Here is a 12931-nt window from a genome sequence, read left to right as displayed (position 1 = left end):
ATTAACTACAGCTGGCTGTTGGCTGACGGCATCTCTGAACGTCACCGGCAACCACCCCCACCACCTGCAGCTGGGTGGGCTAAGCCAAACCGAGGCAGACCCTTACACCACAGCTACCTTCAAACACTCAATCTGAACAACTAAACTCCAAGCGCTACCGCTTGGTTTCCATCAGGAAAAGTCAGGCTCAGAGCTAGGTGGGTTGGACTAGCAACAACTGAATAACAGTAAACTTTGTGCCATGAAAGCAAAGCATAATCTCAAATGCCTGGGATGATGCCAGTTCTTCAACCCTGCATGACGACTAAATTTGGATGTCAACATGGGAGGCTCCGAGGGATCAGGTTGTGGTCTTTGTCATCCTCTCAGGGCTTAAGGAAGAGCTAAAAACATCTCAGGTTGCTTTTTGCCTTTAAAATATAAATTGTGGTGTAGAAAAGCTGAACTTCCATAAAAAAAAAAAAAAAAAAAAAAAAAAAGCACTGGTGACTCACTGACATCACACAGAAAGGAGTACACTGGTCAGTTTTAAATTACGATGCTAACAGAGGGTTTAACCCTCCCCTTACCTACAAAGAAGCAATTTCATCGATTCCGATGGAATTATGCTCTTGTGGGTGAGAAGAAGAGAAGGCGGCCTGGGGTATTTATTATAATATATCATTCCTCCTCTTATCTCTGTCCCTTTTCCTTCTTAAATCTCTCCTCCCAGAGAACAGGTTTGTTATAATTGAGAATTTAAATGCATGGAAGTTAAAAAAAGTGGTGATGTCCTGGGTGACACAATAAATCACCTGTATTGTACTGAACTGCAAAGTTTAATTCAAAGCGGCATTAAGTATATACATACAGGGGTATTCCCTCAGTCTAGGTAGCACAGCTCACTCAGAACAAAAATCAATTTCAACTAACCTTAACATTTACCTTAATCTCTGTGAAATCTACTGGCTCTTCCAGGCCACTAGAAATATCTCACACTCTAGGACCTCACAGAGGATAATTAGGCAGCCGATAGGTGTGCACTGATGACTTCCAGCCTTGATTACTGCAACTCAATGACTGGCTTGATCCAGAGCTCCCTGAATCAATGGCAAAACTCCTAGTATACCGAATGGGCTCGAGATCCCTCCTTTGTCTAGGAATGAAGTCAAGCACTCTGAAAAAGTCCACACCTAGAACAAACTGCAGGAGTTCATCTACTTAGCAAAACGGATCACCGAATATTTGCACTGGTACCACGCCGAACACAGAGCCTGACTGGAAGGAGGCTGAGAGGCCAGCTCCCCTCTGGGATTTTACCCTCCAAGGGCAGGGACAGGGAGACAAACTAGGGGAAAAGGGGCAGGGAATGGGGCATCAGGGATCTCCCAGGGACTGGACGATCGCCGACCACAGAGGCTTTGGTTTGGGCTCATCACGGGAAGGAAAAAATGCAGTGCTCATTTCTCAGACTTAGCTTTCTGTCTATAGTTTATTCACATGTGGACATAGACATGGATGCACATAACAACCACACAGGTGACATTGAAACCAAACGCCTTCACCAAACGCTCTCTCCTAAAAACTTTGGAGCTGCATATGGATGCAGGAGAACTGGGGCCACATTGGAAGCTAAAGAAATATACAGAGGCTCTGTTAGCACGTGCAAGTCATGACTATGTCTCTGAGGGACAGTCCTAAATATTTTTGCTTTTTTTTTTTTTCTTTTTTTTCCTTTGTTGGGTTATTTTTGTTTGTTTGTTTTTAATTTTGAAAAAACATACAAACACTGTAATTTAAAATGCTGATCAGGAAAAGATTGGAATTTCATCACTTCTGAGCCTCTATAAGTTACTCAAAATATTCCTCTTTCTTCTCTTACAGAGATGCATTTGGGGCTAGGGTCACACCAGTGAAAATATATAAGCGGTGATACTCTCCCATGCTTAGCCCACAACCCAATCTCCACCCAATCGATACACCAAAATGAGACCCACTCACAGTAAGATTGTGCATATCTCCATAATATGATCTTTCCTCTTCTCTCTTGTGTGATCAGTAGTGAAACATTCAGCAGTTTTCACACTTAAATTATCATCAGGCTTCAGAGTCAACATCCCATTGAGATTACTGGGGCGGTTCATACTTCTCTCAGAGCTACTGTTTAAGGTTGTCTGCAGACTCAGGCAGACATCATTGAATGGATTACTTCTGGTACGCGACCGAAATGTTATCTTCGCAACCATAAGACAATTTTTTTTCAGTATAAATGCTTGCATTCTGGAGCACAAGATGGCAGCCACCAGGAAAAAGGGTTGGCTTGCTGACCACAAACTGGCCCAATCTGACCCCCGATTCTGGACTAGTGGCCTGGAAGAGCCAATGGATTTCATGGAAGCTAAAATGAATTTTAAGAAAGTTAGTTAAGATGTATTTCTTTTCTGAATGACCCCCACATCCAGGAGAGTGGGGACATTCAGCACATACGTCCACGTTAAACTCAGTTTTGAGCCAAGCTTTTCAATTTAGTGTTGAGATGCAATTTTAAATGCTAAGCTAATGACCAGGTAACAAAGATCAAGGAGGCCAAATTATACCATTTGTGGGAAGTATACACTTGAATTTCTCTGCATTTGAAAACTGAAATAGGAAATTTTATAGTTATATAAAATATCCGTGTTGTTTTTTTCTTTTCATTTGTTATTTATTTTTATGTTTTGCACCAGATAAATATGTAGTATGAAGTTCTGAAAGTTTGGGTGAACAACAGTCAAGTAAATTTTAGGTTTTTAAAATAATTTACCAGTTGAAACTACACGGTTTCTATTCCTGAGAAACCCAATTTAAAGGCTAGAGATTCTTTTTTTCCTTTTAATAATGGTCCGGTCCAGATCTTGAACAAAAAAAAGCTTGGGAATTAAAACAGGCAAGAAAAGATTAAACGTATTCTAATATCAGTGCCAATGCTGTCTAATTAGGTAGTGTAATTAATCCAGCCTGATTACACAGCATTAGATTAGCAGGAATAAACACAATGGAGAAACTGCAGAGAAGGCGAGACCACTGCACACAAATTAACAGCAATACCCCACAAGCTACACAGATACGTCTAAGCTACACAGATAGAAAAGCTATAATTGATAGTGCTACATTAAAGCTCGTATTTAGGATCAGCTTTGGGCATCACTGCCAAGTACATTTTAATAACTTCTTTCCTCCTAATGTTTTTCTAGTATTTTGTAGAGCTAAAGACTTAATTATGAAGGTAAGAAATTTGTCGTAAGACTGCATAAGGCTCAGATGGCTGATAAAGGGACAGGCAGATTGCCACGGGAAGGAAAATATTACACACACAGGTGTAGAAGCAAGCTCATCTCTGGTGTAAAATAACATATCTCCCCGTGGTCTCCAAGATTTTGTGAAACAAGTCTGTGGTACGTTTCAGAAATAACTCTGGCCTGAATCTGAAAAATATAACGTACTCTTGCTTCCCTGGACTTCAGATGAAATAACGAGAACTGAAGTTCATGGAAGTCTCAAGAGGTTAACATTTCTGAAAATGGGGACAAGCTTATTTAAGAAGCTAACTGTTGATTAAAGGGCTAAACTGTGCAAATCTATTTGAAAGACTCAGCCACTGAGCTTAGGGGATATATTTTTCAAGAAGAAGCCAAGAAACCTTTGAACTTACTGGTGAGAACTAGCTCTCACCTAAATATTGACATATTAATAATGTACTATTCTACAAGTAACAGTTAGGTTTTACTCAGCTGCATATTTATACATCATCAATATACATTTTTTTTTTTCATTCAAGCTTTTCTAGAAAGAACAGTTAAAGAGATTTTTGAGGAACAACATTTACCTTAAAAAATCAGAAACCTAAGGAAATACCTCTGAATTTGATTCCCCACCCTCTCTAATGCTATAAAGTCAAACCAGCAATCTTTAGGGTGCATGAAAATTCCCCAGGAGAAATGGAGGGTCTAATACCTCTTTTGATGGAACCCGGGAGCCTTTCCTTTTATTCCACCACGTTTCCAACATTGCAATGAAACAGGATAGGACAATCCCAGCAGCGAGGATGCAGAAAACACCTGCAAAACTTTTTATGTCCAGGGCACCTCCTTTCTGTTTGGTATCCACAGATGAGTAAAGGTCACATTGACCGTTCTTCGGCCACCACTTATGCTTCAGTATGTCCATGTCACCATTCTGCTGCAGCTCCAAAATCCTTGAGGAGAAAGCACAAAGTCAAGAGTTACAGTGGGGCAGTGGAGGTGGCACCTGAGAGCATGAGGATGCAATCTGACTACTTGAAACCTTTCCATGAGTCTTGGAAAGCCAAGCAGCTGATGAATCCAGATGAACTGATTTAGCCAGAAAAGAAAGCTTGAATATGGGGTTGCCTGTAAGACGAAGCATATGGATATCTATGCTCCACGCTAGATACAGGAAAGCACACACAAGTCTCTCTTTCCTTCTTTTAAGACCCTTAATGAAAATAATTTACTTAATATACCATATTTTCTTACATGGCTTTCACTACAGACTATGTCATTTGACTTGTGTAGTACATTAGATATTTGATAATATGTATTTTGCACTTTAATTGCTGAAGAAGAGACATTTCAATCAATAAAAAAAGAAAAAGAAAATACAGTTCAGATGTACCACAGGATACACATTACCTTATTGTAAACTGATTTTTATCATGTTACCTACTTGCTGCTTTGGAGAGAGAGCAGAACCATCTTAGCTGCAGTCAGTGATGACCTAAGTTAATCGTGCTCAATGGGAGCATGTGACCTGCTGCTAAGTGATTTCCATAGGAAGGTTCTTTGCTTCGGAATTCACTCATCCTTGCACCTATGTACCCAGCCAACTGCCAAAGATTTACTGGGCAGCTTGCAAGGCCAATGTATTTAGCTAGACTTCCTGTGGGATGAACAGTTTGAGAAATGACAATTTTGTTTGGAAGATTTTCATATTTAGTTCATTTATTCCTGAGGAGACTGTTTTTTTAAAAACATCCAGAAGTGACTGGAGTAGCAGCTGGGTGCATCTGGTTACCCAAAATAAAAAATTCAATGATGACACTTAAAAAAAATAAAACAGGGGGAATGTTTTCCTTCATGTAATGAATTTGTTTTTCATTTCAGTGTTGGAAGGCAAACAATTACTTGTGCAATCATTTGACACAGCATGCAAAAAATCCAAGTGCACACAAACCAGCAGAGGTCTGCAATGTTGCTACCAGAGACTGTACTGCATCAAAGGGGAAAGAAAAGCTGTCCCACTCACTCAGGGCTACCATAACAGCTTAGTGCAGTGGTCTGTCTCAACCTCAGAAAAACAGAATATTACGAAAGGGAGTTTGAATGCATCTCGGAAGCACAGGGCAACTGCTCTATACAGAGATCATTCAATCTCTAATGCCACTTGAACAGGTAGTCATGTCAATGAAGCCGTTAAATTTTCTATGGCACATTCAAATGACTATATACTTAATGCTGTGGTCCTACCAGGAACGGGAGACTTCAGGCAGCCGTCAGTGGCTTAAATCCCAGCACAGCTCTGGAGTGCGTTTCTGCTTCCTACCTAGGAGTAATTCCCATGGCTGAGCTCCTGACCTGTTCAGAGGGGAACTGCTGGTCCACCTCTGTGCTGTACCAAAGGGAACAGTGCCCTTAAGGAATAGATTGCAGGTGATACACACTGCTTTGGAGCTGTCAGAATCACCTTGTTCGCATATCTTTGTGTTTATAAGAAGTGGGACGAATTCTGTGCAATGCCTACTGACAGTACATCGCCGAATGTCCAGCCCTGAAGAACTGCGAACAAGGTCAGAGTTGCCTGGGCTATATTTTGAATTGTCTCAACCCAAGGACAACTTTGGGAAGCCCCACCCCAAAGCTTGCTGAGGGGGCAGGGATAAGTCAAGGACTGGAGGACTCTCCATTCTATTGCAAAAGACAGAATAGCTGTTATGAGACATCCATGTTCAGAGGAGCTTTGGGGGCATGGGGACCATACACAGGATTGCTGCCATTGCTGCCTACAGCTGCCTGTTGGGAGCCTGTAGAGAAGCTGGCGCCAGACCCGGTAACAGGAGGAGATGCAGCTGGGACAAACTGGAACATGAGCAATCCTGACTAGATAAAAGGAAAAAGGGAGAGGTCAAACACCGGAACAGAGAATTTGCAGGGTCTCCATCCCTGGTGATATTCAAAGGCCCACTGGGCAAGGCCCAGAGCAACCTGACCTAACTGGACCTGCTTTGAGCAGAGGGCTGGGCTGGAAACCTCGAGATCCTTTCCCACCGTAATTACTCCTGTGTAACTGCAAACACAGTCCATATGCTACTCTCTGTCATGGCATACAGTGGTTACAGCCATAACTCACCATAATTCTGGTTCTTGCTGCTCTAGCATCCTGCATTAGGACTTACGCGAGTATTTTGGCCCAAATATTCCAGTCTGTCAGGTTAGCAGGAGCAGCAGATAGTCAGCATTAACAGAACCCTTTTGTCTAAGTTGTTGTAGAGTAATAGAAGATTAATTTTTGATGCCCAATCCAAACATTTGGCATATGTTTTTTTATTTAGGAGTTACTGTACTATCTACACAAGACAGTAACAAAGCAACATTGTGGGGCTTATTTCTTCCAGCAGCAGCTCTAATCCCTGAGCAGGGCTATTTTCTCTCTTTTATTCAGTCAGTAATAGAATGAACTATTCAAATGATTGCTCTATTCTCATTAATTAAATGATTCTTCACTTGTCAGTGTAATTCCTGATTACATAAGACATCTTTCCAACAATAGGCATTTGCATAAAGACACTGAACTTTAGCTTGTTCCTTAACAGAGATTTATTCCTAATTGTACTCCTGTTAATTATTGGCAATTTTCTTTATGAATGTAACATATAAGTTCAATTATTTAAAGGAAAACATAAAAAAGAAGCAGAAACTGGGGATAGTAATTACATCATTACATGTGAAAGCTTAAGAGATGGAAAGCTTATAATGAAGCCTTGTAAAACTGTAGCTGAAAACAGATGTTGAAAGATAAAATACATATCAAGAGAAATTATAAGAGCATGAATATCTAACTATATTAACTTCATACAGAGAAAATGGGGGATCCCACTTCTATTAGACTTAGTAAAGACTTTGTTTCTGAATTCACCTGTTTGTGGAACCAAAATAATAGTTAACATATTAAGAAGATTTAACACTACCAACCTGTTCCTATTTATGAAACTTCATATTTTTGTAGCACGGTTTCAGAAATGAAAATCGTACTTTTATGGAATTTCCATGAAAAACAATACGAGGAAGGGTGCTTTCTTGAGAGCCTGCAGAGCCCATAGGCCCTGCTGTCCTTGCGTGCTGCAGGCGCTTCCCACACGATGGCACCCTTTCCCTAAAAATACGTGCTTTTCCTGCAGCTCCTGGTGGGTGCCCTTACACACTAATCAGACACCTGTGGGGTGGCAGGCACTACAATCAGTTTCGAATTTGATTTTCAAATTTAATAAATGACTAAAATAATAATGCATTAACTAAATGCTCTGAATGATAATGATGCACTAGACGCTATCATTCCAGCAAGTGCCTCTTCTCACAAGTCCCAGATTTTCACAGCTGAACTTTTTCCTTGACAGCCTTTGGCTCTTCTAAGCCTGCTGCCTTGGCATAGAGTAGTATTGCAACGCGTAAGGCAGTAGTAAGAGTGGTGGAAAGTAGTAAGTAGGGTGCGCGAGTTCCTGCTGTTTTGAAACACCTTAGTCTTAAAAAGTTTACAGAAGAGACCTATATATTGAAATAATCTGATTTGTCAGAAAAACATGACCTTTAAAACTTGCTTATGGATAGAGTGCACATCTTAATGTATTTTTCTCTAGCAGGCAAACTGTTACAGTAACATTTTTCAAGGCAATGATGTAAAGTTATTGAGCTGCACAAAAGAAAACGTCCGCATGCACTTCAACTAATTTGGCCCTGAATTCACAGTGCCAAGTGATGTCTAGTGGATATAAACACAGAAACCTAAACTGCCTGAGGTTTCCAAATCTGACAGTGATATGAACAAATCTTACTGAACCAATGGGAATAGGGCTGGATTCAACTTGGTAACTACATACTTTGCTCCTGGCAGTGAAATATAATTACTCCTGCAAAATACCCACAGATAAAAAAAAAAATCCAACTTATTATGATAGCAAGGTGTCACAAATGCTACAAAATTGAGACATCTGTGACAACAGTGGTTTTTTTGATCTTGTTTTACTCTGACTTATCAGTAGCAAGCAAGAAATGCAACAGGCTATTTACAATGCGATCAGAAACACAATGCATGGTCTGAGATGCTGAAGGTTACTGAATATTGTCTTCCTGCACTAGGAATGTGTTATTCAGAGGGATAACTTCACCATCGGCACTGACAAGGAAGAGGAGATGATGACGTGCTACTCTGGCTCTAGTCTCCCAGATGAGGCTGCTGGAGGGAGGAGATGCGCAGAGCCATACGAGTGCCCACTGTCAAAAGGGGGTGAGGGAGAAAAAGTAAATAAATTAAAAAAAAAAAAAAAAAAAGAAAAAAAGGGCGGGGGGTGTGTGTGTGGAGCTGTTTGTGTACCTCAGTGGGCTGTGCCTTGGGAGCCCAAGCCGAAATCCCAGCCCTTGCGCCAGCTCTGGGGGAGCTCCTGGGTAGGTTGCACGGGTCGCACCTGGGAACACTCAGTGCCTGCAGACGGGGCCAGGTGGTTAAAACAGCTCAAGTAACTTCTCCAGTGGCTAGCCAAGAGTCAAATTCCTCAGGCAAAACCTCCATACCAGAGCTTTTCTAACAAAAAACCAGCACCAAGTCTTCGTAGAATTCAGTTCTCTTCTTGTTAAACAAGATATAAAACTAAGCTGATTTCTGACCATCCTTCAGTTCTCAAAGTAGACAGGTAAGAACGCACAAGGAGGTTTTACTTTGTTTCAGTGAAGCGACTGCCTAAATCTTCCTTATTCATGGCAATAACTGGAGTGATGCCGACTCCTACTGCACCTCCTTGAGTGGGCTTTAGGTTTTGGCAAAGCAGGCCCCCCTCTCAGCAGCAGAGCAGCTTTCGCAGGTGCCACCTGCAAGGCTGGCTCGGGGCTTCGGTGCTGGAGAGGGATGGCTGCTGCCCAGTTCAGCTTGCTGCCTCCTGCCTGGGGAAGAAGCAGTCCCAGCCATGGGGAGGGAAACAGGGAATAAGGGTGGAGACAGGCAAGTAGGAAGCTCTTGGGGGTCCTTTTCATGTCTTCCCCTGCCAGAGATCCAATGAGTTTCCATTATTCTGACCTTATCCTTGGGACCTCGCAGGAGATGCATGTTGATGCTCAAAGCCTTGACTTTGATGCTATCCCCAGCGCCAACAAATGGTGTCACTCCCTAGCTGCCCAACAAATCACATTTGCATCATATTATGGCCATGGACCACGATGAAACTGCTGAGGAGAGCAAGAGATATTATCTGTGTTCACCTACAGCAGGGGAAGGTTCCTGTGTAATTTGGTCTTGCTCAAACACTACAAAATAAAGAGATAGGGAATGGTCAGAAATAAAACTCAGAAGTGTTTAGAGAGCTGGTGGGAAGGTGTTCATCCAGAAATGGCTTCTTGCCTGGCATCAGCTGCCCTACCCAATTAGCCATCCCTAGACCTAAGCCCAGAATTAAAAGGGGCACCAAATCTTTGAAAAAACACAGCCCAGAGGTAAAGGAGGTGTGGGAAGGTGTAGGGCAGAAGTAGCTGTCCCGGGGTGAAAGAAAGAGGGGAGCTGTGCCAGCACCTGTTGCTGAGCAGACTGAGGTGATGCTAGGAGAGCTTACAAATGAGCAAAGCACCTGGAGGCAGAGAGATCATTGCTATTCGAGTCCTTCCTTCAACTACAGGTCTTGATATCTGTAAACAAAAATGCTGGTGTCGAAGAGACTGTTTTCTGTGGTGGTTTTTTTTTTTTTTTTTTTTTTTAAGCCAGTATTTTAATGAGCTGCCAATCACAGGCTCCACGAGAGGGAATTTTTCATGCCAGCCAAATGCAGCTTGGGCTGCCAGATTAGATGAAGCCACGCTCCCTCTCCACCCGTTCCCACCGCTTAACCCAGCAAAAGAGCACCCTTGGGTCCAGCTGTGAAGCCTGTTTTCTGGCAGGGACTCCAAGCAGATTTAAACCCAGCTAACTTGTGCCCCACAAGGGCGGGCAGGTGGTCGCCTTCCAATCTGCCCTTCAGCAGCGCTTGGCATCACACTGCTGTCGCTAGGAAAGCAGTATGCAGAAACAAGGATAAGCATCTCACCTTCTAGATATGATAGAAGAAGCAGTAGTAAACCAGCCGTGCTGTTCAGCATTAAGGATTTGCATATCAAACAATACAAAAAGAAAGCAGCTGACCTTCTGTTTTGCTCAGCAATAAACCATTAGCTTCAGGAGATGCAGCACTCATGACTTGGATCCCATAATTTAGTATCACTTTGTTCAAATTAGTGAACTTCTTTTTACTTAAATCTGTTAAACTTATGTGGACACTCTCTCAAACACAGAAGGCTGAACTTAAATGAAACAGCATCCACAGTAACATGAGATATTAACGATATTTATTATACAGCTGTGTGGAATTTTATAAGGTTGGTTTTATAATAGTTTTATTCAAACCACGTACTTTTGCTGAATAATACTAACAATTCAGAAACCTAGATAAAGATGAAAATAAAATTATTCAAGATCTTCTGCTTACTTTTAATATAGAAAAAGTTGAGGTGAGCTTAACTGGCCTTTCACCATGCAGATCTTTCCTGCTCAGGAGAAAGGAGCTATAAAAGTATTAGTACCTATTTATAAATCCCAAATGACAAGAGAACATCTACAGTCACGTAAATATCATGAGTTCATTAAGCCCAGTGCTGTTATGATAAACACCAAATTAATTCATTATGGCAAGTCATGGCACACCACCAACCTTATTAAAACAACGAAACGTACTTTCAAGGTTTATTGGTTCCTGTGCACTACCTGTATTCCAGTCCTCTTTTAGAAAATTACTTGAAAAGCAACAATTGCTACGCTTTTTAAAAAAATTTCAATACATCATGGTCACACGAACACCTAGTTTTCCTCTTGCTTTCATAAACCATAAGCAAGTCCCTGCACGTGAAGGCAGGGACAGCTCCTGGATTCTGCAGAAGAGCAAAGCAGACTTGCACGTGCTGCCCATAACCAGGACAGCTCTGCACTTCCTCTCCTCGGTTTGCACTGGGAAAGGCTGTCTTGCTAACTGCCATGCTTCCAACATCATCTCTGAGATCCAAAGATTAGCTGTGATGTTGCACATGATTGCCGTAGAACGGAGATAGCACTCCTTCCCAAGATTACACTTTCTTCAAACTGTCCCCTACCATAACGCTTGTGCAACACTGGAAGCAGTCATAAATGACATTTTGACTATACGAGGAGACAGTACAATTACATACGTATGACTTGAGTCGCAGGTCCCAAGCTGCACGTAAGCAAATCAGTAGCTCTTTTCAGGACTGAAATAATTGACGATTTCACACAAAATCAGGAAACCTCACTGTCCAAAGTCAGCAGGAGTTTCATCATTAACTTACAGACAGCAGAGAGCAACATAGAGCACATTTGGGAACCCAACCCTTTTGGTTAGGCTGTAACAAAAGTGATATTTTTCTGCCTCAGTACAGGATACCTGGATTACCCAAAAATTGAGAGCTTGGAAAGTGCCCTTTCAGTCACCACATACTTCTCAGATGTCTTCTCCCCCAAATCTCACCTGATTGAACATTTCCCCCCGGTGTCACTTGTCAACTGTCCCCTGCCTGAGAAGCCCTGTGGTTAACAAGCCATGTAAAGCACTGCAGTCCTGCTTAGCAGGAGAAAGCAAACTATTGCAAAAAGTACTTGAGTTTGACTTTGTTATTGTTTTTTCTCCAAGAGTGAGATGCAAATGGACGGTTATTTGGGTCAATTACTATTTAACGTAATTCTCATTCTCAGATTTTTTTTGAGTACAAAGTGATAAATTAAGCACAAAAAGTTTTCATTAAGAAAATGCCAAAATGAAATATTAAAATGCTTGTCTTCTCTTTTAAGGAAAAATATATTTTAAAAATATTAGAACATAAGGAATAACTTTAAGTAATCTGTTTAGACCATCTGCTGATGCCCTATGAGAAGGATAAACAAACAAGGAGTTCACTGAACTTGACCTAGCACTGAATGAATATGCAAGCCTTATCTTCAGCTAAGAAGCAATTACATGAGAAATCAAATTACTAACATGATTAATCTTAAGAATTGTGGTGACTAGTGAACTTTAATTTTTATATACTGTATATGTTTATGCTACCTTTAAAAGTCAAGCACTCATTACAGCTATGACAATATGGTCTTTGCTAATATCAAAGTTGGGCTTCAATGAATTGATAACAGGCAGAAAGCAAGCAAGCCCAAAAGACGCAAGAGAGCTGAAAAGGAAAAGACAATTAAGTCCCACAGAGAACCTGAACATATCTGCAGTCAGAAAGCGAACACCTTGGGTGGTCTTTGAAAATGTCAGCACCATCCTTAAGCACACTGTGATATTTGGGTTATTGGGTGCAGGAAAAGATCTTTCACTTTAGTGTAAGAATCTGGAAACAATCATCTTTGCTTGGAGTCACGCTTCAGGCAGCGCAAAGCCTCGTTCTTATACAAACTACCTATATCCACATTTTGAGAAACAGAAGACATCGGTTGCATTAAGTCCTGTTAACCGACAGTCTAGAACAGCTCATTTTTAAACTGAGATCTAGGTGGCACTTGCATATTTGACGTTTATTTAATATTTACATAAGCAAAGATGACAAAAATATATAGCTGATGATTCTCTCAGGTTTTTTTAAACTTTGTCCAGTGCTTC

At 41.3% G+C, this 12931-nt stretch overlaps 1 protein-coding gene across 3 annotated transcripts in view; it reads right to left on the bottom strand.

The window, feature by feature from the left end:
- The window catches only part of GRID2 (glutamate ionotropic receptor delta type subunit 2), a 744443-nt gene that overhangs the window by 2712 nt on the left and 728800 nt on the right, over positions 1-12931 (bottom strand). For 2 of the 3 annotated variants that reach the window (XM_049815125.1, XM_049815126.1), the window contains exon 15: positions 3973-4213. In XM_049815125.1, the coding sequence (XP_049671082.1) occupies positions 3973-4213 (241 nt within the window). Of the gene's footprint in view, positions 1-1980; positions 2378-3972; positions 4214-12931 lie in introns of all 3 variants that reach the window. The other variant, XR_007507799.1, reaches the window with a different exon arrangement.

This window comes from Accipiter gentilis, chromosome 12, assembly GCF_929443795.1.
Source record: "Accipiter gentilis chromosome 12, bAccGen1.1, whole genome shotgun sequence".
NCBI lineage: Eukaryota > Metazoa > Chordata > Aves > Accipitriformes > Accipitridae > Astur > Astur gentilis.
This window is presented reverse-complemented; position numbering and strand designations above follow the sequence as displayed.